The sequence below is a fragment of the Capricornis sumatraensis genome, chromosome 5 (genome assembly GCF_032405125.1).
Source record: "Capricornis sumatraensis isolate serow.1 chromosome 5, serow.2, whole genome shotgun sequence".
In the NCBI taxonomy this organism is placed as follows: Eukaryota; Metazoa; Chordata; class Mammalia; order Artiodactyla; family Bovidae; genus Capricornis; species Capricornis sumatraensis.
The window spans coordinates 42,341,488-42,368,139 of record NC_091073.1 but is presented as its reverse complement, the minus strand read 5'-3'; the positions used below and the strand labels follow the sequence as shown (position 1 = coordinate 42,368,139).

At 36.0% G+C, this 26,652-nt stretch overlaps 1 protein-coding gene across 1 annotated transcript in view; it reads right to left on the bottom strand.

Moving 5' to 3' along the window:
* Positions 1-26,652, bottom strand: part of PCLO (piccolo presynaptic cytomatrix protein) — a 375,834-nt gene that overhangs the window by 338,391 nt on the left and 10,791 nt on the right. The window contains exon 3 of the mRNA XM_068973161.1: positions 8,986-10,383. Coding sequence (XP_068829262.1) covers positions 8,986-10,383 — 1,398 coding nt within the window. The remainder of the gene's footprint in view (positions 1-8,985; positions 10,384-26,652) is intronic.

The following is a 26,652-nucleotide window of genomic DNA, read 5'->3' as shown; positions in this document are numbered from 1 at the left end:
GGAATAGGGAGATAAACTGGGTGAAATGCATTAATTTAATTATTGTGACATGCTTAAATGGTAATCTCAGTTCAGTTCAGTTCAGTCGCTCAGTCGCATCCGACTCTTTGCGACCCCATGAATCGCAGCACGCCAGGCCTCCCTGTCCATCACCAACTCCCGGAGTTCACTCAGACTCACGTCCATTGAGTCAGTGATGCCATCCAGCCATCTCATCCTCTGTCGTGCCCTTCTCCTCCTGCCCCCAATCCCTTCCAGCATCAGAGTCTTTTCCAATGAGTCAACTCTTCACATGAGTTCTGAGTTTCAACTCTTCGCAAAGTACTGGAGTTTCAGCTTTAGCATCATTCCCTCCAAAGAAATCCCAGGGCTGATCTCCTTCAGAATGGACTGGTTGAATCTCCTTGCAGTCCAAGGGACTCTCAAGAGTCTTCTCCAACATCACAGTTCAAAAGCATCAATTCTTCGGCTCTCAGCCTTCTTCACAGTCCAACTCTCACATCCATACATGACTACAGGAAAAACCATAGCCTTGACTAGATGGACCTTAGTTGGCAAAGTAATGTCTCTGCTTTTCAATATGCTATCTAGGTTGGTCATAACTTTCCTTCCAAGGCTTGATGTTATTTGAAGGAGGAATTCACAATATTTTAAGCTTTAAAACCACTGGTTTATTAATCCCTTTGGGAAAGACAGTCCTCAATGGGACTCTCTCGCAACTTCATCCGTTAAAGGCTTTGCCAACAATACAAGACCCTGGCTGCTCTTCACCCTGGCCATTATCCAACTTCTGTGTGCAACAGGCAACCTTAGGGATGAGGTAATAACTCCACAGGACAAAGAGCAAACTGGCCTACTGCTTGTAATAAAAGAGGTGGATTCCACAAGCTCAGTGCTCCTCACCTGTGATTCACACCTGCCTGTGTAACGTCAATCTAGGACCATATCTCATGTGATCCCTCAAGAGTGGGGGACAAGCAGAATTGATGCAAATATGCTGACATTCATGCTGCCTCCTGTGGTATGAGTATTAACATTCTTTGTCTCTGACCTAGGAGTGTCATGTCTACTACTGGCACCTATGAAACTGTAACAAGTTAGTTTATTAGCTTATAAGTAGAATAGTAGTAGTTTGTAAGTAGTAAAGTCAAATCCTGGCCAGGTCAATGCCATATTATTAGACTCTTGCTAAGGTATTTGTGCATATTTAATATTTTAAAATATTAAAACTATACTAATAAAAATAATAAAGCACTAATATTCTAAATTAGCTATATAACTAACAGTACAAATAAAAGAATCTAGAAAAGGAAACTGTGTCTTAATGGAAATTTATTACGTGAAACATGACACTAAAAACCAGAGTGAAAATGATGAATTGCTGCTTAACAAATAACACAGAGGCAAGTGGCTATACATTTTGAACATATAAAGTTAGGCACTTCATCTCATACGGTACCAAAAAATATGAATTACAGATAAATATGTGATTAGAAGTAAAAAATAAAACTACAGATGTTTAGGAATAAATGTAGAAGGCTATTTTTATAATAAAAATGTAAAAAGGCCTTCTTTAGCAAAATAAGCAATCAAGGGAAAATTAAAAGATTTGATTGCATAAAAATTTTTTTTTTAATTTCATGTACAGAAGAAAATTTCATAAAGTTTTTTTGCATAAAAAAACCAAGTGATCAACATGGAAAATCATTTCAAGATAAGATGACAAAGAATTCAACAATTTAAAATATTTTAAGAAATACACAGACATAGACACATGAAAATATGACCAATGGGTATAAATGGGCAACTTCAAAAAGGAAAAATACAAGTAGTTGATAAGCTCATGATGTTCACATATATAATGTTTACTCTCAAAATTTAATATTATACAACAATATTGCTTAGTTTCTGACTCTTGAAACCAATAATTATGGACTACTAGTCAGTGTGGAAACTAGAGACACTAATAGTTTGCTGGCAGGCCTATGATTACTCTTTTAAACAAGATAATATGGAAACTCTGTTAAACATCTCTTGTCTTTGCACACCCGTTTCAAGGAATTTATCTAATATATCAAGATATAACAGGAAAATGTATGTGTAGATGTTTTACTGTAGGCTTGTTTGCACATTAATAGAAACTCAAAACATCTTCAATTTCTCAGTTTTCACGAGGAGAATGTGCATCTATATTGAGATTCTGCAGAGTTATTTCCCTCATAAGTAGAATTAGGCAAGTCAATGAGAGTTCACTTGAAAGAATGTCAAATGTACAAAATTTTGTGAAAAAGAAACTCAATGAAAATAAGAATAGTAAGAACACATGTTTATTTCAAAATAAATACATTATTTCTGAAAACACAAGCTCATAAAACTTTTTTCAAAGATCTAAAATCTGTCTACATTTCACTGTTTGTATAACCATTATACAAATAAACAAAAAGCAAAAAAATAAAATAAAATAAAGGCTAAAGAGATACTAAAGCATTAACATGATGTACAAGGGGAAGAGGAAGCTTTTCGCTTCTTCAGATACTTTAGTACTCTGTGGATTGTTATAAGGAATAATGCTTTTATAATAAAAATTATTGGAATAGAGTTTTAAAAGAAAATGAGTGGCCATGAAGAAATGGAAGGAAGAAAAAGCAGACAACACATTCAAATTCTAACATAAGGTATTGCTGAGACTTCTAGAAGCAACTGACCTCAAAATGTATGATTTTTCACCCAAAGCTACAGGAAGAATATAAACAGGTCGAGGGGTTCTGGGGGAAAAAAATAGAATAGAGGAAACCAGAAGAGTCAGTAGAAAAGATATTTTGACCTAAAAGTTGGTAGGACCACGGTACACTTATCAATAGTGCCGATATCTCATACTGATGATTAGCAGTGATCATCAGGCTGGACTGGGCCAGGCTAGATATCAGTAGTTTATCTCCTGATAATGAGAGCTCCAAGAACTATTTGCTTAGTAGAGCACAGAAAGAGAACCAGATATGTTGTATAATATAAGGAAATTAAGCTCTGGAAGAGAAAATAAGCTCTGGAAGCAATAAATATAGTAATAGTGTTTTTCTTGTATAAAGAGAAAAACATATATCCTACACAGAAGTATACTGTAGTGCATGCATACGCAACTGCAAAGTGACAGGTGAAAAGGCAGTCATAACAGCAATATTTAAGGATAAGTCTTACACAATAGTAGCCAAATTAAAATTATCAGTGAGATATACAGTTTCCATACCGAAGTTGTAAAATCTAATGTGGTTTTTGCACTTTCATTAATCTTAAATTGACCCATGGGGCTCAATAGCCATGTTTTTCCAGTGACTATCTTATCAGGCAATGGATCTTTAGAACAGTAGCACATATGCAAAGTTAATCAAACTAAAAATGGATGAAACTATGGTGGAGAACCAGTTTAAGATATATATATATATACATGGCAATGGCAATCCACTCCAGTAGTCTTGCCTGGAGAATTCCATGGACAGAGGAGCCTGGAGGGCTATAGTCCATGGGGTCGCAAAGAGTCGGACACAATTAACTGACTAACACACGCATAGATATATAAAACCCATGCTCCAGCAATCCCACTCCTGGGAATGTAACAAAGGAGGCTATACAAAAATGTTGGTAGAAGCAAAGATTAACCACCACCACTATCACCAATGGAACACTTACATTATTTTCATGGAGTAAAGTCTTTGCATGCATTGACGTGAATATAATATTGACAGTATTTCTTACAGTTGGAGCAACTATGTTTTCTGACCTCACATGCGCTATACATGAAAGCAGGCTTCTGAAGTTCTCAATCTGCATATGCTTCTAAATTCAGCCACATAACACAATTACCATTATTCTGTGGGCCCCAAATGTTACCTGATTTGATGCACATTTTAGCAAATTTGTTGATATCAAAGTCTTAGTAATTACCAACTGACACAACACAAGCACAGAAGAAATGACATTTGTTATCCAGTTCTCCAGGGACAGAAGAGCCTGGCAGGCTGCTCGATGAGGTTGTAAGAGTCGGACATGACTTAGCAACTAAAGAACCACCATCTCCCTCTCCATGTTACTTAAACATGGTCTAGGGAATCAAGCATTGTTTCAGCCTCTGAATGATACCTCTGTGGCTTGGTAACTACCTCTCTGATTCTCATTCTCCTGATCTCTAAAGCAGCTCTAAAATCTACTCTACAGGGTTGTTGTGAAAAAATGCCTGATACAATGTGTTTCACATATTGTTGTTGTTTAGTCACTAAGTTATATCCGACTCTTTGTGATCCATGGACTGTAGCCTTCCAGGCTCCTGTGTCCACGAAAATCCTTATAGGCAAGAATACTAGAGTGGGTTGCCATTTCCTTCTCCAGGGGATCTTCCCAACCAAGGGATCGAACTGCATTGGCAGGAGGATTCTTTACCACTGTGCCACCTGGGAAGGGTGTCACATAGACTTAGTCAAATACCAGTTTACTTTTTCCTACAATGTCTGAACAATGTTATGTCTGAATTGTAATTAGAACCATCTATATACATTTAATATCTAAATAAAGGTTCTGGTAACCCAAGAGATACAAATCAAAGGAATCATATGATAGCATTTTTAAACTCCAAATTAACCAATTTTATTATAAATGATAGTATTTAAATTTGGAGAGGCTGCATTAAGAAAGGCATCATAGATGCTAGTGGTAATGTCAACTGCTATCATATCTCCAAAAAAAGTTTGATAACTTCAGGGTTCTTATTCTTTGATTTAGTAACCTCAGTACCACTAAGCTTTCTCTGAAAAACAGTTAAAATGCAAATATTTATACACCAAAACATTCACTTTATAATAAAAAATGAAAACAACCTAAAATAAATAATTGTTCATTACTTTTCATAATAAAAAATGAAAAACCTAAGGTATTAAGTCCTTAATACCAGGACAATGTGTATGAAAAAAACATACAACCAAAGAATCATAGAACTGAATAATATGTAATCATTTTATGTAATATTTAAGAAGTGTTTAATCACATTAAAAATGGAATATCTTAATAGAACTACCACAAAGAGCAGAATGCTAAATACTTAAAAATGCATAGATAAAAAGACTAATGAAGAATCTACTTTTTTGTTTCAATTTCTTTAAACGAAATATCTCTATTTTAAACCCATTTTTGGATTTTTCTTCAACTAGATATCACTTAATAAAAAGGTAATATCAAATTTCTTATAAAGATTATTAAGCAAAAATTTTATTTCTACAAACTTATCAGTTGTCTTATGTCAGTCAGAAAGTACAAACAGATGTCCCTCTTTTCTTGGGATGCCAGAAATTTTTACAGAGAATGTGTATTTATCTCTGTCGTGGAATTCTTTAAAAACTGATTATTGGTAGAGTTATTTTCTCCTTATTGAGTTCTGATCATTCTTTTAGTTTTTTTGCTCATATACGTATGTATGTGTATATGTGTATATATTTTAGTAATAGATATTACCATAAAATCATAATATTTTAGTAATAGATATATTTTTTAAACTTTAAGCAATGGTGTTTAAAGTTAAACCAAGATATTACCTGTTTACTAAACTAAGAAGTGAAGCGCACCCCCACCAGACCCTCTGAGAGAGAAGGGTCCAAGAGAGGGTCTGAGAGAGAACGCAGGAGTGACCTTGGCTACAGAGTAAAGATCTGAAGGGAACTCAGGTACACTACTGGATCTTAATCAGCTCAAAAGGCCCATTTGTTGCCTGGTGACAAATATATGCTGGCTATTTCAACATCATTCAAGCCATGCATAATTATCTTATTAAGGAAGCAGAAATATGACTCTAGGACTCCTTGAGGCATGTGGAGACAAATTTAAGTTGTATTTTCATAGTAAGAATTTCCTTTACAAAAGAGCAACACAAACAATAAAATTCCCACTATGAGTAGACTTCTGTCTGCACTTAAACTGACCCGGAATAATTAAAATTCACTAGGTAAATGTATTGCCAATTTACACTGTTTTTCTCAACATGCTTCCAAATTCTATAAGACTAGCTCTTTCAGAAAGCCTTGCTGCCTCATAAAACTCCTTCAAAGACAAAATATTTCTTGATTCAGCAGAAATTAAAGCCTAAAAAACCATTCCTTACTATCAGAGGTTAATGGATGATAGTATTATGTGTACACACTGGGCACAAAACAGTTAAGCCATAAGGCTTAGGCTGAAGCCTGGCAACACCCCAGAGCCCTGAAGGCAGCCTTGGCACTCTTCAGGTGCTGTGGGAGATGCTGAGTAGGACACACAGGAAACAACCTTAGAGACAGGTGTGTTTGATGAATGGATGGGGGAGGGGACAGACACTTTACAGTTCCCAACCCATGGAAAACCAGGACCAGCTCTTCTCACCACCAGAACAGACCAGAAGAAGGGGAGGGCAGAGAGGCATTGGGAGGACAAGACATCCTGTCTCATAGAGAAGGGAGGGGGAGAAGCAGAGGCTTCATACAGTGTTATATGTGCTTTACTAGAAAAATAAATGGAAATATGTAGTTGAATTCTTTCTTGAGGAATACCATTTCTCTGCATTGTAGGCTTAAAGTCTGAGTATTTTCAGTATATGCTCTCTCAAACTAGAATCCAAGTACAGTGCCAGCCCAGCAGAAAATACTGGATCACAAGAAAATTATCACAAGCAGAACAAAGAAATCATAGAAACCAAGCAAGGAAACAAGGATCAAGGATGAGATATTTTTTAACCATTCAAAATGAGAGATTAGTAAGTAATATAAACACTGGGACAGCCCAACAAATAAAGCGTATACATCGAATTTATAATTTCCTGAATACACAAGTACGTGTACACATACACACATACACTGCAAACACAGGGTGTCTTTTTCAGCCAGCCTCTTCTGCCAGTCCTCTAAAGTCTTCTAAGCAAAAGAGCAGGAGCTACAGTAACAGGGATTAACTCCAGTACCCTTCATTCACTCCCTTGATGTCAGGGTAGCTAATGGACTTTACCTAAAGATCAGACGGCATTAAGGTCTTAGACCAGCTAAAAACTTCCCTCAGATTAACACAGTCAAGTGGAGACAAGAACATGAGTCAAATGCTTTTGTTACATCATATTTTTCTCTCCGCTGAAATATGATCCTCCACATTCAAAGAAATGGCCAAAGACAAAAACAATCTGAACAATGACAGATTTTCTAAATTCCATTGATGTATTTAAAATAGGAGTTCTCATGCACCATTTGAAAACTTAAAACCACTTATATTTTCAAACTATTGAAATTCTACACACATCCTAGATAATAATTCTCTGCTTGATTCAAGAAAACTCCTTTCAAAATTACCACTTCTGAAATATAATTTGCCAACACAGAAAATCAAAGATTTTCCTGAGAGATTTATTGTCCCTCTTCTCAAGAACTCTCACTTCACACTTCCAAACACTTACGGAATTCTAATAATCACTATGACCCAAATGCATATATACATATAGGTGTTTACACATATACACAAGTTATAGCCCTTTCTGCAGTGTGTACAAAATACACTTCTTCTGGGTATTTTAGATTTTAGTGTTGCAGTTTGTTTTATAACCATTTAAATACTGATATCATAAAGCTCTTCATTAAAAGGTACAACTTCTCAAATGTATGAAATTAATACAATTGTCCTGGAAAAATTGAAATTCCCCTCTTTATAAATACACAATGAAAAACAATTCTTCTAAAAATATGGAAGAAATTTAAAGTTGTTTTGCTCTTGCACTGAATTCCAAATACTATAAGTAATAATTACACTTGTAAGCACTCAAGAGGTGCTCAGAAACCATATTTTTTTTAACCTTTAAAACAGATCCTGGTTAACATTATTCATCACAGTTAAAGAAGATAAAAATCAGCTTAAGTCTATAGGGACAATACTTTCATATGGTGTTAAACATGTCAAAGCAATCAAATACTTTCAAAAGTAAAAAAAAAGGTTTTATAACTTATTCTTTTAAAAAGTTTAACACAAAAACAAGAATCTCTAAAGCTTCTTTTGTATAGTTGTTAAATCCAACTATATAATTTTTTTTGCATTTCAATGAATTACAAAATCAAGGAGGGGGAATAAAATAATCCTTAAGTATTACTGATTTGCATAAAAATAATGAACAATGATTTAAATTCAATCCCAAAATGTTTACTAAAATATCACTGTTACTTACCTAAGCAGCAATCATTCAACCCCTCAATCTCCTGAGAGTCAAATACTCTAACATCCTTAACACAGTCTTAATGCTTATTGATTCATTCTTCTATATTAGGTAGAAAATTGTTACCTGTTTTTTACACTATGGAAGAAGTGTTTTGGTCTTCCCATTAAAAGAAAAAAAAATCCTTGACATTGGTCACTGAAATCCATAAAACTCCTTTTTCTTTCCACAGTTCCTAATGAAGTACTCTATTATATTTATGCCAGATAACAGCTTAAACAGGATTATAAAAAGTCTAAGTATTATATACTTGAACCAATATTTTCTAGCAGACAATATTAACTTACACTAAGCTCTTAACTTTTGTAAATAACAGATCTCATGTAGTTTATGGATTTGCAATCAATCAAGCTTCTCTTTTTAACGTATGAAAGAGACTGGAAGGATGAGAGACAGTGGGAACAGTAAATTACAATACTTATTTTGTGTTTTCATGTGAAAACCATAGGAGGTTAATTCATAAAAGAATGGGATAATCATTATTTTAAGTTATCAGCTCATTTCATCTTCTTACTTTGTGGTACATTAACCCAGAAAAGTATAAATTATATAAATGTTTAATAAGAAAGCGTTAAGCCTAATAAATAATTAAAGTTCCTTCAAAGATAACAATATCAGTTTTTATTTACTGAGAAATGTATTTTTTGCTAGGAAAACTGACTACCAAAACATTTCTGAATTAACGCCATATACTCACATTCATATGTGAGACCACTATTGCTTACCTCAGTCAAGTGCGGTGTAGGGTTAAATCCACAGAGATTACACACTTGTTTCTTACATTCAGTGCAAGTGTTGAAGTTAGCAGGATCCTTAGAACCTATGTTGAGTTCAGTTTTGCAGAGAGGACAGGCTGATTCTGGTTTGGGGGTTTCTTCCAGCTTGGGGGGAAGAACAACCTTTCGAGGTTCAGCTGTGGAAGGTTTGCTGTCCTTAGTAGGCAGAGGCTTCTTTTCTGTTTCTGTTCTTTTTACTGTTGAAACTTGTTCAGCTTTGGGCTCTAGTTTTTCAATTACTGGAGCTTTGGTTTCCTTTTTCACAGGTAGAACCTTTGCAGGTGCTGGCGGTGCTGTGGATTTGGGTGGCCCTTGAGAAGTAGGTGGTTGTGAAGGAGGAGGGACTTGTTTTATTGGGGCCGCTGGCCCACCCTGTGAATGAGACCCAGGCTGGCCTGCTGTGGAGATCAGATTTGATGCCTGGCTAAAGATGGATGCTCCAAATCCAAAGAGTTTCCCAGTCACTGTTTCTTGAGGAGTTGTGGGCTGTGATTTAGGGGCATCAGTAATACTTCCCAGATTTAGGCTAAAACGTCTCGACTGCTCCTGAGGCTTTGGGGGCTGTGGAGATAGAGGGGCAGTTTGTCCAGTGGGGGGTCGTGGAACCTGGGGTGTGGGTGACCCTTTTGGCATCGGCTTCGTGTCTGGCTTAGGACTCATTTTGGTTTGTGCTTTCTTGGGTTCGTCCTTTTTCTGAATTGGATCAACTTGTTTCTGATCTTTGCTCTCTGGAGTAGGCCCAGGATGTGAAATAATTTTTGTATCTGATGCAGGTCGAGGTATGACTTTAGAATCTACTGGGGTAACTTTTTCTCCTGTTGGTGGAAAACTCTGAGAAGGTTTGGCAGAGTCTGGTTTTAGAGGAGGAGTTCCTTTCTCTTGATCCTTTGATGGTATTTTGGAGCCTGGAATATCCGGTCTTGTTGCTGTTGATGATGAAGACACAATGTCTGTGGCTGGCTTTCCTGTCTTGGGCTGCTCTGGTTTATCATCAGCCATGGAGACCTTGGCCGGTTCAGACGAGACAGAAGGCTCTTTGGGAGGGACTGGCTTGGATGAGGACTCTGCCTCAGGAGGCTGCTGGGATGTGACTGGGTGGGGACTGTGAAGGGTTGGTTGTTTCACTAGCGGTGGGGGCTTTTTAGACTCAGCTACCTTTGAGACATCCTGTTTGGGTGTAGTATCTTTCTTTGGAGAAACCTGCTGTGACGGAGTGGGTGGCTTGCTCACTGCTGATGCAGGAACAGGGGTAGTCTTCGGTTTGGGCTGGGGTGATGATGGAATTGGAGCCAGGTTACCTCCTAGAGCTCTCTGCATCTGACAGTTTAAACAGAGCCACTCTTTCATCTAGAAGTAACATAAAATAACAGTCAGTAAGGCAATAACAAGGTAGAAACAAAAGCATTTCTAAAACTGCATTGGTAGCTTTTGAAATTATGTCTCTCATCATGTAAAACATAAAATCTAGATCAAATAATTTTAGTTAATTTATATATTTATATCTTATTTATATATAGATAAGTATACTAAAATATAACTAATGAAACTCAGAGATGTAAGCACTCTATTTTAAGCAATATAAAATTATAAATCAACATGGAAAATTTTCTTGTAACATTAGCTATATTCCTTGCCTTTGATTTACTCAAAGTTTGATTACTCCCAGAAATAGAAAACCATGTATGATAAAAGAACATGATTATTAATATAACATATTAGATTCCAAAATCAGTTATGTTGGATATTTTCTCTGTTGATGGCTCATAAACAGGTTTCAGTTATATAACCCAGAGTATGCTTGTCAAAATTATTAACACATTGATAATTTCTTAAATTAGCAAGAGAATCACTTCTCCCCTCCAAGGCAACACAATCAAATGTGAGAAAATCATAACTATTAATCACTGTGGGTTAGAAAGAAAACATTCTCTCTTAAGAAAGTAAAGAAAACATAATGGTATCCCCTGAAATTATTATAGATATAGCATGATCAAAAAGAGAAAAGTTACTTCCTTATAATTTTTATAAATGGAAAGAGCAATATATGTATACAATATACTTACCTGACTGGTGAGATATGTATATATGTGAGACACACATTGTGTGTGTATATATATGTATATATTTATATGTGTGTATATATATATATATCATGTATAGGTGTAAATGCATTTCTTCTTTTCCATCACACTTATTGTTAAAAGGAGAATGTGAAATTGGTACTAATATATTTTAGAAGATAATCTTAAAAATGTATATTCAACATTTACCTATTTTATTCTAAAATAATACACACTCATTATACAAAATTTTAAATATTACCAAAGTAATCTAGAAGGGTAAATTCTATATGACCTAATCTTTAACTCCCAAAGTAACCAATGTTACCAGTTTAGCACTGAAGTTCTTTGTTCAAAATTCTACACTATGGAAAACTAAATATATGGTGCATAAGTAACAAAAAAGTTCTCTAGAACACAAAATTGTTAAGTATTAGGTGGGCAAGCAACATACTTACTTGAAACAATTCCTTTTTGTAAAAAAACTGAACTAAGCATTCCTAATCTTAAAAAACTATTTTTACACTTGACAGTTTACACTGTTAACATTTGATTAAAAGAAAAAAACTCCTGTGTCTTTTGCTTAATCATTAAAATGAATTTAAAATTTAAAGAAAGGATGGTGAAATTATTTAAACTCAGGTACCAGTATGCATGTGTGCTAAGTTGCTTCAGTTGTGTCCGACTCTTTGCGACCCTATGGACCGCAGTCTGCCAGGCTCCTCTGTCCATGGGATTCTCCAGGCAAGTATACTGGAGTGGGTTGCCGTGCCCTCCTCTAGGGGATCTTCCTGACCCAGGGTTTGAACCCGCATCTCTTATGTCTCCTGCATTTGCAGGTGAGTTCTTTACCACTAACACCATGTGGGAAGCCTAAAGTACCAGTATAACAGGGCTTATTTTATAATCTCATGGAAAGCAAACTTTTGTTTGGAGAAGGTTGAAGATTTTCAACTCTAACTGACCAGTTATATTTGTTTAAAAATCTGAATCAAAAAGCAAAATTAAAATATTTGTTACCTATAGGTTAAGAGGCACTTGGGTTTTTATTACATTCATTTTCTATATGAGTATTAAGTACTTATGTTTACCTTTTTCTATGTTTGAGGCATTTCATAAAATAAATAACTTTTTAAACATACAGATATTTGAATCCCAAAACATGATCAATCCACTGTTACTAATATAAGTTGTATGACTAAAGGGTTAGCTTGAATATAAGGAAATCCACTCCATCATGTCCCCTTCTTGATGAAAGGAAATTTCTCCATAAACATGCATCTATCCACTCAACCATATCTCCTAATGCCAATGTCAATTCTGCTGTTCTACTATTTACTTTTTATCACTGTTTTCAATCTTAAATGATACCATGTCACCTTATAATCATGCAGTCAGACAAGATGAAAGAAGAAAATATAATTAAAATGATAATTCTTTACTTATAAAATAAGTATCTGATGATGATACTGTCATAAATCCTCCTTTCCTTTCCTCTGAAAGTTCTCTCTCAACCCTCATCCTTCCAATTTCTTTGGATGTATTTGGTTTTATCACTAAAATTTTAAGTCTGTTTGCCATGTGAACATTGGAGCTTCATGCATAGCTGGCTGGTAGGCTTTCACTCCATCTCTGAACCACTGCAAAATCAGAACACTACCATGGCATATCTAACGTACGATTTATATCAACACTGGGACACATATTCTGTACTGTCCTCATTCCAAAAGCAAATGTTTCCTTGTAGTTTATAACCATATATGACCAAGTCTCTAAATATGTAGACAAGGGGGGACTTAGGAAAAGAGGGGTGGAAAACAAACGCTATTGCTTTTTCATAGGGACATAATTCTGCTTTTCTCTTAACACACTGTGTTTCTGAACAGACTCCACTGGCCCTACTTTTGTCCTTTTCATGACCCCATTTTCTTCACTTTGATAAACAACACATAAAAGACATCTGATCCCTCAATGTTCCTCCTCACTGTGAAAATACAGGTTAAAATCATTGTCTATAGCTTTCACAATGTGAAAAGCTTTTTATCCTCTTAGGGTTTTTCAGAAAGAGCCTCTTTTTAATTCTACTGGCCAAATCTGTTGAAAACAGAAATGAGTTTTAGCTCAGAACCTAATCTACTACTGAACACAGCAGTGTTTCCAATTGCCTGATTCAGTCGAAAACAACAACAAAAACTCTTTCTTATTACACTGAGAAAATGACAAAGTCCACAACACACCCCAACACTAACATCACGAATCACCATCTAATATTCCACAGTGCACCGAGGGAGAGTTACAAGCAATAACAGCACCTCTGCCTTCTCAATCATCTGAGTTAAAAATCCTGTAATATCTTTACTGCATATTCAGTTACTCTTCAAGAAGGTCTGTGTTGCTTGTGAAAGTTAATTTCTCACTTGTTCATATTTCCAAAGCCATTGTCCCTCATTTGGCCCTTGTCATTTCCAAAATATTGTGTACCGCCACCAAATTTAACCTGTTTAAAACAAACCACCACAGAAAAGGTTGACTCTAGCTCCCATCAAAACTCAATACTCTCCAATAGCTGTGAATAGTTAATTTTTTGTAAGAAATTAAAATCTATAGTTTTGTTACTGTCCTTATGTTAGCACTTACCTAATTCTGATACCTCCAGCTCTACATCTCCCCAAAGACGTTCAGCAACAATAATAAACACTATGTGTATGGTCTGACCTTTTAATCATCATAAGTGAGTAAAGTCGCTCAGTCATGTCCAACTCTTTGCGACCCTGTGGACTGTAGACTGCCAGGCTCCTCTGTCCATGGGATTCTCCAGGCAAGAATACTGGAGTGGGTTGCCATTTCCTTCTCCAGGGGATCTTCCCAACCCAGGGATCGAACCCGGGTCTCCTGCATTGCAGGCAGACGCTTTATCCTCTGAGCAACCAGAGAATCCCCTTTAATCATCATAGATGTTCACAAATATTTTTTGAGGTTGTCGGAATTAAATAAATTAAGATGTTAATGCTCTTCAAGCTACAATATTTCTATGTTTACTCTGTTAATACCCACTGTTAATCTAGCCTGAATGACAAGCTTCTGCCTTCATTTTCTGGTGGCCTGCCATTCTCCCTATGCCATACCCTTGCCATGGACCATATATTCCCATTTTGATTCAAACTCAAGGAACCCCCCATAACCAACTCGCCTGCTAACCATTCATATTTTCAGGGCTTGGAGATAATTACTGTCTTGCTTAACTTTTAAAATTACATTTTTATCTGTAACTATGAGGAGAGACGAACCTGGATTTACTGCCATTGTGGCCTCAAACCTCTGATGCCCATTCCACTTGGTAGCCATATTTATAATGCAGCTAGTTCCCCTAGTTCTGCATCACTGGGTCTTCATTCCACTGCAGCCATGGATGTGGGTGTTACAAGACTTTAGTCCTTATCCCTCCTTCCCTATGCTAAAGAAGTCAGACAATATCCATGGACAAACCTAACTGAGAAGAAGCCTTTCACCAACATTGCATAAATGACTTCCCAGTTCCCTGACACACATAGTACTTACTTTCTCTTATCACCCACATCCATTCAACAAATAAGAGAAAGGCAATAAATAATACCAGGGGAGCCTTCTACTGTATCAGTATTTCCAAAGCCACTGTCTGATCTGGCCTTTCATGAATCCTTTTTTTCTTCCTGCAAGTTCCCCCTCAACCTGCCCTCAACCAATTTCTTTGGATGCATTGGTTTTATCAGTAAATTTTGTTGTTGTTGTTTTATCAGTAAATTTTTAAGTCTCTTTGCAATGTGAACTTTAGAGCTTTACAGGCACTAAAATGAAAGTATTTGCGTTAGATAAGTATGCCATGCTTTAACTATTCCTAAATTCTAGATTTTATATGACAAATGATAAAAAAAAAAAGTCATTTCTTCCTTTCCCCACATTGCTTACAGCAAGCGAATAAATGGCATTCAAGAACTGGAGACACAACTGTTTAATGAACTACTCTAATTCAATTAGCTCTATGGAAAGGAACAAAAAAGGCATAAAATTGTTCATTCAGTCTTCTGACTTAATATGCTACATAAATAGGGGTAAGAAAGGACTCAACCAGAATTTCTGCTGAGGTCACAGTGTATTCTAAGGTGAATGCTGATAATTATTAACACACCTCCCTATTAAATCCAATCTCCCAGGGTTCTCTTTTTCTGAGCCTTTTGGTGAGTTATGTATCAGAGCTGAGTCATGTGAAATATAGTAACACAACTTCACTGACTAAGGCTTTTGCTGGATAATCATAAAAATATTATTAAATGTTTCAAGAGGTACCACTTGAAAGTTTAATTGTGAATTTCACATAAACCTTCAATTATTGGTGCCACTATCAAAAAAGTACCAAAAAATAGATTCTGATTTTTAAGGTTGTGTCTTTAATAATAATTCAAGATAGTTAACACAATACATCTAACAAATAAGGTGAGTTGACAAATGTTGGGGTTCCAGAATTAAAGCATATTCCTACTTGGAACTATTATGAATCTATTTAGCTTCAAAAGAGAATGCAAGTTTCTCAAAAGAAAAAAAAAAAGAAGTATCCAGAAGGCATAGTGACTAACATCTACCCTTCAATGTGCCCCGAACTGAAAATTTTAAACACAGAATCTACATAAAGTTTATAATGAAATCCCTGCTCAACAACATAGCATGTAGAATCTGAAAATTGTGGTACAGATGATCTTATTTACAAAGCAGAAAGAGACACAGATGTAGAAAACAAAAGTATGGATACCAAGGGGGTAAGGGGAGGTGGCATGAATTGGGAGATTAGGATATATACACTATCATTTTTATATACACGATTGATAGTATGTATGAAATAACTAACTAATGAGAATCTGCTGTATAGCACAGCAAACTTTACTCAATGTTCTGTGGTGACCTAAGTGGGAAGGAGATCCAAAAAAGAGGGAATATACGTATACGTACAGCTGATTCACTTTGATGTACAGCAGAAACTAACACAACATTGTAAAGCAACTATAATCCAAGAAATATTTTTTAAAAATAAGTAAAACTTTAGAGTTTTTCTGAAGTCAGCTAAAAGACAAAAAGATGAATGCAATATTGGGAATTTATATTTGCTAGTGTTCGCACAGAGTCAGACACGACTGACGCGACTTAGCAGCAGCAGCAGCAGCAGTGTTCGCATACTATTCATATTATGAATATATTTTCTTCCATCATACATTCACCCTGCCCTTCTACTAAGATCTGTTAGGTCTTTCTTGATGCATCACAACTAAACTTTTCTGCAAACCATAAGATCTAAATGTATCATTTACTCCATCAAGGCAGGGTTCTCATTCTCTCTTACCCGAGTTCTGATTCAAAATTTGTACTCCTCCTCCATCCACAGAAATGCTTCCTCACCTTTATGGTCCACGATGACGTCTCTGCCTTATAACTTAGTATTCCATTCTCCATTATAAGGTCTGCCCCTTCTCTACTGTCCCAACTATAGTTTGAACCACAGCATTTAGACTCACATATTGCTTTTCTTTTCCAATTAATTCTTCTTTTCTCCTATCCTCATGTACTCTTAAAAAAAATAACCACTTCTTATGATGACTCTTACCTCTGTGTTAGATAGCAAGTAAAGTTTAGATATTATGTAATAATGAATTATTATAAATGTTTCCTACCTCTGAAATTCTTTAAAATATCTGTTATTCATATTACTTTGAATGTCATAGAATATATAATTAAACAATATAATTATTAAAAAATGTATAATATTATAAAGAGAAACCCAAGCTGAAGTTTGATAACAGATGATGTTTCTGCTATTCAAGCAATGCCCAACCCACATGATCTCCTCCATGGAGGCAGCTACCTCCTGACAGCAGGTTGACTATAGATGGCTCACTGAATAGCTGTGCATATTCATGAACAACATCCTTTGGTTAAAAACTAGATACTTACATTCCTTGATAACACACTCAGCAAATTGGAGAAACAGTTTTATTTAAGACAATCCATCCAGAATTTGAATGGCTACCTTCTGAAACTGTGTAGATAATTTCTGCAGTACAATGCAGAAACCATTATCACACCTTGTGAAATATGACCTAACATGCTCTGTTTTCTTCATAAAGGCTAATACTGTTCACCAAAAGCTAGCAATGACATTGCAAATCTTCACAAAACAGGATAAAATGATAAAAGTATATTTGAATACATATGTCAGTGCACTCCAAAACAAACAAAAATAATTGACACTTTAACCAAAGTACAATTTACAAAATAATTACAGAGCACAGACATGAAAATACATTTGTACTATACTCAGTGACACAAAGAGAAGGGGATCCTAAAAAAAAAAAGAGAGAAGAGGATCCTGAATCAGTAAACTGAACTCCATATGTTAGATATTAACACTTCTGACTGCCTCTCACATGGTGATCTCAAACTTTTATATCTCAAATGATTAACATAACTTGAGCTATCACACTGTTTTGTAGCCTGTGATCCAAGAATTCCAAGTAGGCAAAATTTGTGCAGTTATTTAAATAGCTTACTGACTGCCCCATTATTTCACTTAAAAATGAAAAAAAGTTACTTTAGTGAAAAGAATCAAAGGTCTTGTAAACTTTGTGAACTCATATGAAAGTTACATATCTTTAATTCAAACAGATGGTAATTGGAATTAAGAAAATCACTTATATGTTAACTTGGAGAGGAAAGAAGAACTTTTAAAAATACATACATGAAATATAAAAAATATATTAAAATGTGTAAAAATACAAAGTTTCATAAGGGATTTTAGCCTCTTTCAGCTTTCTGTGAATGGGAGTCCCTTTTAATTTATTTAAATTTTATATAATTGCATGTATATGTGCATTTTCAAGAATGCATTTAAGGAAAACATGATTATAAAATTACACTTCATCAGCTTTAACTTAATTTCACCTTTTTTTCATAGATCCTTTATACATTTCTAATTACATTTATTTCTTTCTGACTAATCTCAATCCTTCCCCTTTCAAGTTAAATAACACATAAACTTATATATTAAAATTTTTCCCAACAAACACAACTATAGAATGTCTAGCTATACGTTCACATGAAGAAGCCTGTCACTGACTTCTTCAAATTGTTTTATGTAAGTAGAAATCTAATCCTAACTTTTATTTTATGAATTCAACTGAAGTCTTACTTCCCTGAACAAATGACAGAAATGTCATATTTGTTCAGCGAATGATTTAAAAATCTTTGATTAGAGAGGAAGAATGAAAAGGTGGTTTTATTGTTTTAAATTCAGATGAGAACAGACCTCATCTATGTGATCTTCATCATATTCTATTTTACGAACAAGATCCAATCTGAATTTTCTGAATTACTGACTCTCCTTATAAACTGAGTTCTATTCTTAAGAGTGAGCAAAGTTACCAAATTTATCTCTATTTTCAAAACCTAACAGAATGGCTGGCTCAGAAGAACAAAACAAACTCAGCAATATAAAGCTCTGGTTTGAATGAGGCTGAGAAAAAAGGTATAAAATAAGGACCTCAATTTTTTTACACTAAATTTCAAAAATAACTGCTGCCAAGATTATGTCTTTTACGTACTGAAGTATAGTTGATTTACCATGTTGTGTTAGTTTCAGATGTAAAGTGATTCATATATATAGATATACACACATATATATTATTTTCAAAGATTCTTTTTCATTATAGATTATTATAATATAGTTGAATATAGTTCCCTGTATACAGTGCTATACAGTAGGTCCCTGTTGTTTTATTATTTTATATATAGTAATATATATCTGCTAATCTCAAATCCACAATTTATACCTCTACCCCACTTTCCCCTCTGGTAACCGTAAGTTGGTTCTCCATGTCTGTCATTCTCAAGAAGGTTGATTTTTTTTAACTTTAAGAATATGTAAAATTCTCCCTCTCTCTTTCACGCCCCAACTCCATTCATGTGTGTGCGTGCACATACATACACACACACTTCTTCTGTAACCTAGAATCTATTTAAAAAGAATGTGCTCTCCTATTTAAAAAAAAGACACTAAATTCAGATCTAGCTTCTTGTATGAGATCATTGCCAAGTAACGCTACCTTGCAAGTCACTTAAATTCTTAACCTCAGTTTCTCAGTGAGAAGCAAAGTTAACAATGATGGCACTATCCATACTTATTACAATTTTTATAAACAATAATAGCAATAGTAATGATAATAAGTACAAATAATTTATTCATTTCAATTTCAAAGCGCTTCCACTTGTGGCCATATGTGATTTTTAGTATATGACAAGCCCTATAAATAAGGAAACCAAACACTCAGAAAAATTACAGTGACCTAACTGAATAACAGTAACAGTAAAGTAAGAAAAAGGCTTCTTTATCAAAGGTAACTAGGACTACTTTTAACTCAACTCATAGTAATATCAGCAAGAGTACAGATGCGTAAAGGGCAGAGTTAGGACTACAACCAGATCTATTGATGCTTTCTGATGTTTTTGATATTGGCATTACTTCAAGGAAGAAAATTATTCATGACATTGTACAGGAGACAGGGATCAAGACCATCCCCATGGAAAAGAAATGCAAAAAAGCAAAATGGCTGTCTGAGGAGGCCTTAAAAATAATTGTGAAAAGACGAGAAGCAAAAAGCAAAGGAGAAAAGGAAATATATTCCCATTTGAATGCAGAGTTTCAAAGAATAGAAGGGAGAGATAAGAAAGCCTTCCTCAGCGATCAATGCAAAGAAATAGAGGAAAATAGAATGGGAAAGACTAGAGATCTCTTCAAGAAAATGACAGATACCAAGAGAACATTTCATGCAAAGACAGACTCAATAAAGGACAGAAATGGTATGGATCTAACAGAAGCAGAAGATATTAAGATGAGGTGGCAAGAATACACAGAACTGTATAGAAAAGATCTTCATGACCCAGATAATCACGATGGTGTGATCACTCACCTAGAGCCAGACATACTGGAATGTGAAGTCAAGTGGACCTTAGAAAGCATCACTACGAACAAAGGTAGTGGAGGTGGTGGAATTCCAGTTGAGCTATTTCAAATCCTGAAAGATGATGCTGTGAAAGTGCTGCACTCAATACGCCAGCAAATTTGGAAAACTCAGCAGTGGCTACAGGACTGGAAAAGGTCAGTTTTCATTACAATCCCAAAGAAAGGCAATGCCAAAGAATGCTCAAACTACCACACAATTGCACTCATTTCACTCCAATACTCTTGCCTGGCAAATCCCATGGATGGAGGAGCCTGATAGGCTGCAGTCCATGGGGTCACACTAGGAGTCACTTTCATGCATTGGAGAAGGAAATGGCAACCCACTCCCGTCTTCTTGCCTGGAGAATCCCAGGAATGGGGGAGCATGGTGGGCTGCCATCTATGGGGTCGCACAGAGTCGGACACAACTGGGGCGACTTAGCAGCAGCAGCAGCAGCACATGCTAGTAAAGTAATGCTCAAAATTCTCCAAGTCAGGCTTCAGCAATATGTGAACCGTGAACTTCCAGATGTTCAAGCTGGTTTTAGAAAAGGCAGAGGAACCAGAAATCAAATTGCCAACATCCGCTGGATCATGGAAAAAGCAAGAGAGTTCCAGAAAAACATCTATTTCTGCTTTCTTGACTATGCCAAAGCCTTTGACTGTGTGGATCACAGTAAACTGTGGAAAATTCTGAAAGAGATGGGAATGCCAGACCACCTGACCTGCCTCTTGAGAAATCTGTATGCAGGTCAGGAAGCAACAGTTCGAACTGGACATGGAACAACAGGCTGGTTACAAATAGGTAAAGGAGAACGTCAAGGCTGTATATTGTCACCCTGCTTATTTAACTTTTATGCAGAGTACATCATGAGAAATGCTGGGCTGGATGAAGCACAAGCTGGCATCAAGATTTCTGGGAGAAATATCAATAACCCCAGATATGCAGATGACACCAGCCTTATGGCAGAAAGTGAAGAGGAACTAAAAAGCCTCTTGATGAAAGTGAAAGAGGAGAGTGAAAAAGTTGGCTTAATGCTCAACATTCAGAAAACTAAGTTCATGGCATCTGGTCCCATCACTTCATGGGAAATGGGGAAACAGTGGAAACAGTGTCAGACTTTATTTTGGGGGGCTTTAGAATCACTGCAGATGGTGACTGCAGCCATGAAATTAAAAGATGCTTCCTCCTTGAAAGGAAAGTTATGACCAACCTAGATAGCATATTCAAAAGCAGAGACATTACTTTGCCAACAAAGGTCCATCTAGTCAAGGCTATGGTTTTTCCTGTGGTCACGTATGGATGTGAGAGTTGGACTGTGCAGAAAGCTGAGTGCCGAAGAATTGATGCTTTTGAACTGTGGTGTTGGAGAAGACTCTTGAGAGTCCCTTGGACTGCAAGGAGATCCAATCAGTTCATTCTAAAGGAGATCAGTCCTGTGTGTTCATTTGAAGGACTGATGTTGAAGCTGAAACTCCAATACTTAGGCCACCTCATGCAAAGAGTGACTCATTGGAAAAAACCCTGATGCTGGGAGGGATTGGGGGCAGGAGGAGAAGGGGATGATAGAGGATGAGATGGCTGGATGGCAACACCGACACGACGGACATGAGTTTGTGTAAACTCCGGGAATTGGTGATAGACAGGGACGTGTGATGTGCTGCAGTTCATGGGGATGCAAAGAGTCAGACATGACTGAGAGACTGAACTGAAGTGAATAAATAATTTACATCTTGCCTTCAATACAGTGTTTTTGAAATGTGTATAAGGGTCTGTTTTTATCTAAGCTAATTAAGATATGGTAACAGGGGAGACAGAGTGTTAGGTATGTGTGATTTCTCAAGGGATATGAACAATGAGCAAGTTATCCCATCACTGTAATAAGTTTACTGATCCAATAAATGATTCTGTTAGTTGTGGGTATCTACTTTCATGGCAGAACATCTGTTCTTACTAAGCTATACAGAACATCATACAAGTTGTGATATTTAGCAACTGACTTAGTATATATAAAAGCTGGACATGCAGAAAGACACCTGAAACATCTCGTAATTTAAAAGCTCCAATTAAAAAAAAGGCTTTGGTGCTACAGATTAAACTTACAGGTAGAGCATGACAAATACATATTTATTTTACATGAGGAACACCAAAGTCATGAGGAAAATGCTGTACACTGGACCTCGTGGAAAACGAGAGCTAAACAAACATGGCATTTCTGAACATATTTAAGTAATGCAGATTTTTAAATTATTATTTCTATTCCTCTCAACTCATGAGAAAATTACCTTAGATAGAGAAATTAAGTTTGTTATAGTCAGGGTATTTTTGTATTAAATACTATGAAAGATGCCATAAGCATTATCAGAGAGTAGCAAAAAAACCAAAATATTTTTTATCTTCTATTAAATAAAAATTTTATGCTTAGAATCAAGGGACTTGTATTTATCTTTATTGGGTTCATGAAAAATAGTGCCAGTTTTTGCTTGTCATGGCTGTGACAAGCAAAGAACAAATGAAAGAAACTGACCAAATCTGGCATGACAGGCATAAGGCATTTCAAATCAACTGTTATTTATAACTAAAATTCTTGTCATTTCACCAAGCAGATGCCAAGGCTAAAGATGTGAAAACTGAGAATCTAATTTACCCTTTCCTTCACCTCATATAAACTGCTTAACCAATCATGTGATAAATGAGAAAATTTTAAATTACTCAAGTATTAATTATAAGATGGATTTATAAGGCTAAAAAATAGCACAAAATATATGACATTAAAAGTAAAAGCCTGTCTCTCGGTCACCAAGTTTTACTCTTCAGAATTGATCAGGGTCAACTTTTGCTTTGACGTTGTCTTGTGGCTGCCATTATAATATCAAATAATAAGCTGTGATTTATAAATTTAAGACGTATATTTTCTCCTTTAAAAGCTACATTTTTTAAAAAAAAATCCTATTTATTACCACCTGTTTTAGGACTGTCTTTAGCCACAACAGGCTTCCCTGATAGCTCAGTCGGTAAAGAATCCACCTGCAAAGCAGGAGACACGGGTTCGATTCCTGGGTTGAGAAGATCCCCTGAAGAGAAAGGTTACCCACTCCAGTATTCTGGCCTGGAGAATTCCATGGACTGTATAGTCCTTGGGGTTGCAAAGAGTCGGACACAGCTAAGCGACTTTCACTTCACTAAGCAATGTTCAAAAAAATATAATTGATATATTAATTAAATATTTTAACACAGTTAAATAATGCATAACTTTTTACTTTGATCTGAATACCATCTAATATCATCTCACATTCCACTACTATTATACAATTACAGTTTGGAAAAAATGATAATGTCTTTCTAGTTTTCTTCATTTCTGGGGTCAGCTACTCCATCCCACTCTCTTCATTTTCCATTTTAATAGAAGAACTCCAGTGACTGTGATATATACATGTGTGCACCTGTGTACACGTGTGTGGTGGTTTAGTCATTAGGTCATGTCTGACTCTTGTGATCCCACGGCCTGGAGCCCGCCAGGCTCCTCTGTCTATGGGATTCTCTAGGCAAGAACACTGGAGTGAATTGCCATTTCCTTCTCCAGGGGATCTTCCCAACCCAGGAATCAAACCCAGGTCTCCTGTATTGCAGATAGATGATTTACCAACTGAGCTATGAGGGAAGTATATATATATAGACTGCTAATGATTTTTATGGACTCTTAAATATGAAAAAATTCTTAAGCTGCTCGCACACCCCCTCTCGATTGCTTAAAGAATTCATCATATCACAATCTCTAGAAATGTAAAGAAATTGTTCCCTCTCTGCTGTCTTCTGTGTTGATATGACTATTATACAGATGCCTGATTTTTCATCTTTTTGTAGATGATATTTTTTTTCCTCTGTAGAAGTCTTTCAAATGTTCTCCTTATCCCTGGAAATCACATCATTTCACCAGGATATATTTATCAGGCATTTTGTTAATCATGCTTGACTACTGGTGGATCAAAATCTGAAGACTTCCTTTTTTCTAGAGCTTGCCTCTGTAGCCTTGATTCTTTCTTTCTGAAACTCTTAGATATAATTTCTTAGAAATAATAAGCTGGAACTCTTAGAAATAATAAGCTCTTAGATATAATTTCCATAATTTTTAAATATTTCTCTTAGAGCCCCAGAGCTCTCAGAGTTCCAAGGGAACCTCAGAATTTCAGATAACTACCTCCTCAAAATGTCTACAATTCCATGGGCAGGCACTTAGAAAGAGCTCCCTATACTGGAGATAAAATGCTTACTCCCAGCCTCCACAACACCACAGGGAAGAGTAAAGAGGGGGATCTCAGAACTCTAAACATTCCTGGGTACATTTCCACCCTTTCCTTATTTAGCCCCCTTCAAACCCTCAGCCTCAGTTAGAACTATACACATAAATTAGACCTTTAGTCACCACTAAAAATTCCAGATTCCTGAGTCATCCATCAACTCCCACATGCTAATCCCCGAATGACAGGGAATGAAGGGACCTCACCAATACATCACCAACCCCTTCCCTTGGTTTGTGCTATAACCCTCTCCTACTTCATTTTTCTCCATAACACTTATTACCATCCGTCCCACTATACGTGTTATTTGCCACTCTGACCAATACACACTTTTTGACTATTTTGTTCACTCTTACATCTAGGACAGTCCAGAAAGTGCCTGAAACATAGTAGGTCCTCAATTAAGTAGCTAGATAATTTGATGGGAAAATTCTGGGTCTCTCTTTTCCAAAACATCAACTGGGCCCATTTTTATCTTCAAGTCAGCACAGTGAAATTGGAGTATACTAATTATTGGTACGAATTTTACAAGTTCTTTTTATTTTCTGAGCAGATGCTCTCCTTTGAGGTCAGGTGTTTTGTTTTCCACTAGTTCCTCTAATCCTTCATGTGGTGGTATTGCTAAAATGTCAAGTGAGTCTCTCCAAACTGCTCATTTACAATGAACGTCTCCATCATTCAAAATGGGTAATCAGCAGTTTTTTTCTGTATTTATTTCTGTTTTGCTTCTCCATTGAATATGAGAAAATAGGATGGCAGAGGGTCAGTGTCCAAATTAAGGACAGATTTACTAGCAGAGTAATAGATTTAGTGCATTTGACTCCTGGTTGAGAAATGTTTTATTTGTTTTCTCCTTTATATCACTCTGTGGTAGGAGAGGAGTGCTACTTTTCATTTCCTTTTGAAAATTAAAGTTAAAATGAAATGTTTCAACACTGTAGATCAAATGGCTCTTGATTGCTATCACAGAATCCAACAATTTATAATATTGTATCTGTAGAAAATAATTTGAGGGTAAACTTTCAAAATCAACTGTTTAAAATATCAGATTATCCATGGCAGATAATATTACAACTTCAAAAGAACTTCATATATTGAAAAATACCTTCTATACAAATGCTCAGTTAATCCTAACAATTCACTGTGTTCAGCAGAGAACATATTGTTTCCATTGTTCATATGGTGTTACTGATAGAGAAAGTGTAAATGATTTGCCCACACTCATCTCGTTAATAATGGGGATGCTTTCTTTTTTTAAGCCACTGAGATCTTCTACCTGCTCCCACATTCCAAGCTCCTGTCCAGTATGTCCAAGTTACCATTCTTCACATTCCCAGGTCAAATACTTGTATTTCCATGAAGAAAGTTGTGATACTGTTACAGATAGTCATGATTACTTCATCTGATATCATAGCCCTTTCTTTCTTCTTACCATGAGTAAATGGATTTGGAATCAGAAGATTTAGTTTGCTGCTAAGTCACTTCAGTCGTGTCTGATTCTGTGCAACCCCATCGACAGCAGCCCACTAGGTTTCCCTATCCCTGGGATTCTCAAGGCAAGAACACTGGAGTGGGTTGCCATTTCCTTCTCCAATGCATGAGAGTGAAAAGTGAAAGTGAAGTTGCTCAGTCATGTCTGACTCTTAGTGACTCCATGGACTGTAGCCCACCAGGCTCCTCCATCCATGGGATTTTCCAGGCAAGAATACTGGAGTGGGGTGCCATTGTCTTCTCCGACATTTAGTTTGGGTTCTAGTTATTTACTATCAGGTTGATCCTAACAAGTAAAGCAACCATAATAACCACTTAAAAACCAATTTTCTCTATAATTAAGAAAATATAACAGAGAAAACAGACTATACAACCACAGAATTACTTGGAAACTTAATTCTGATAAAACAAACAGGAAAGAACTATGTGAACTGTAAAGCCCTACAGTAAGCTAGTTTTCTTATATATTTGTTTTTCCCCTTCTTATCTACAAATTTTATTTCCTCTATTTCCTGGTTGAAGGAAAACACCATATCTAACAAATACTTAATTCTATCAAAGTACTTGTCAGTGTTTCACAACTAGGCATTTGATACACATTTGTAAAATTAATGAAGGATTGGAAATATGACTACATTAATTAAGGTAAGCTTCAAAAAGCAGAATGCTCACTGCTACTATGTGGAATGCCAAAATCTGAATTCAACTTCTCTCCAATCTCATTGCTCATTTCCTCCCCATCACTTC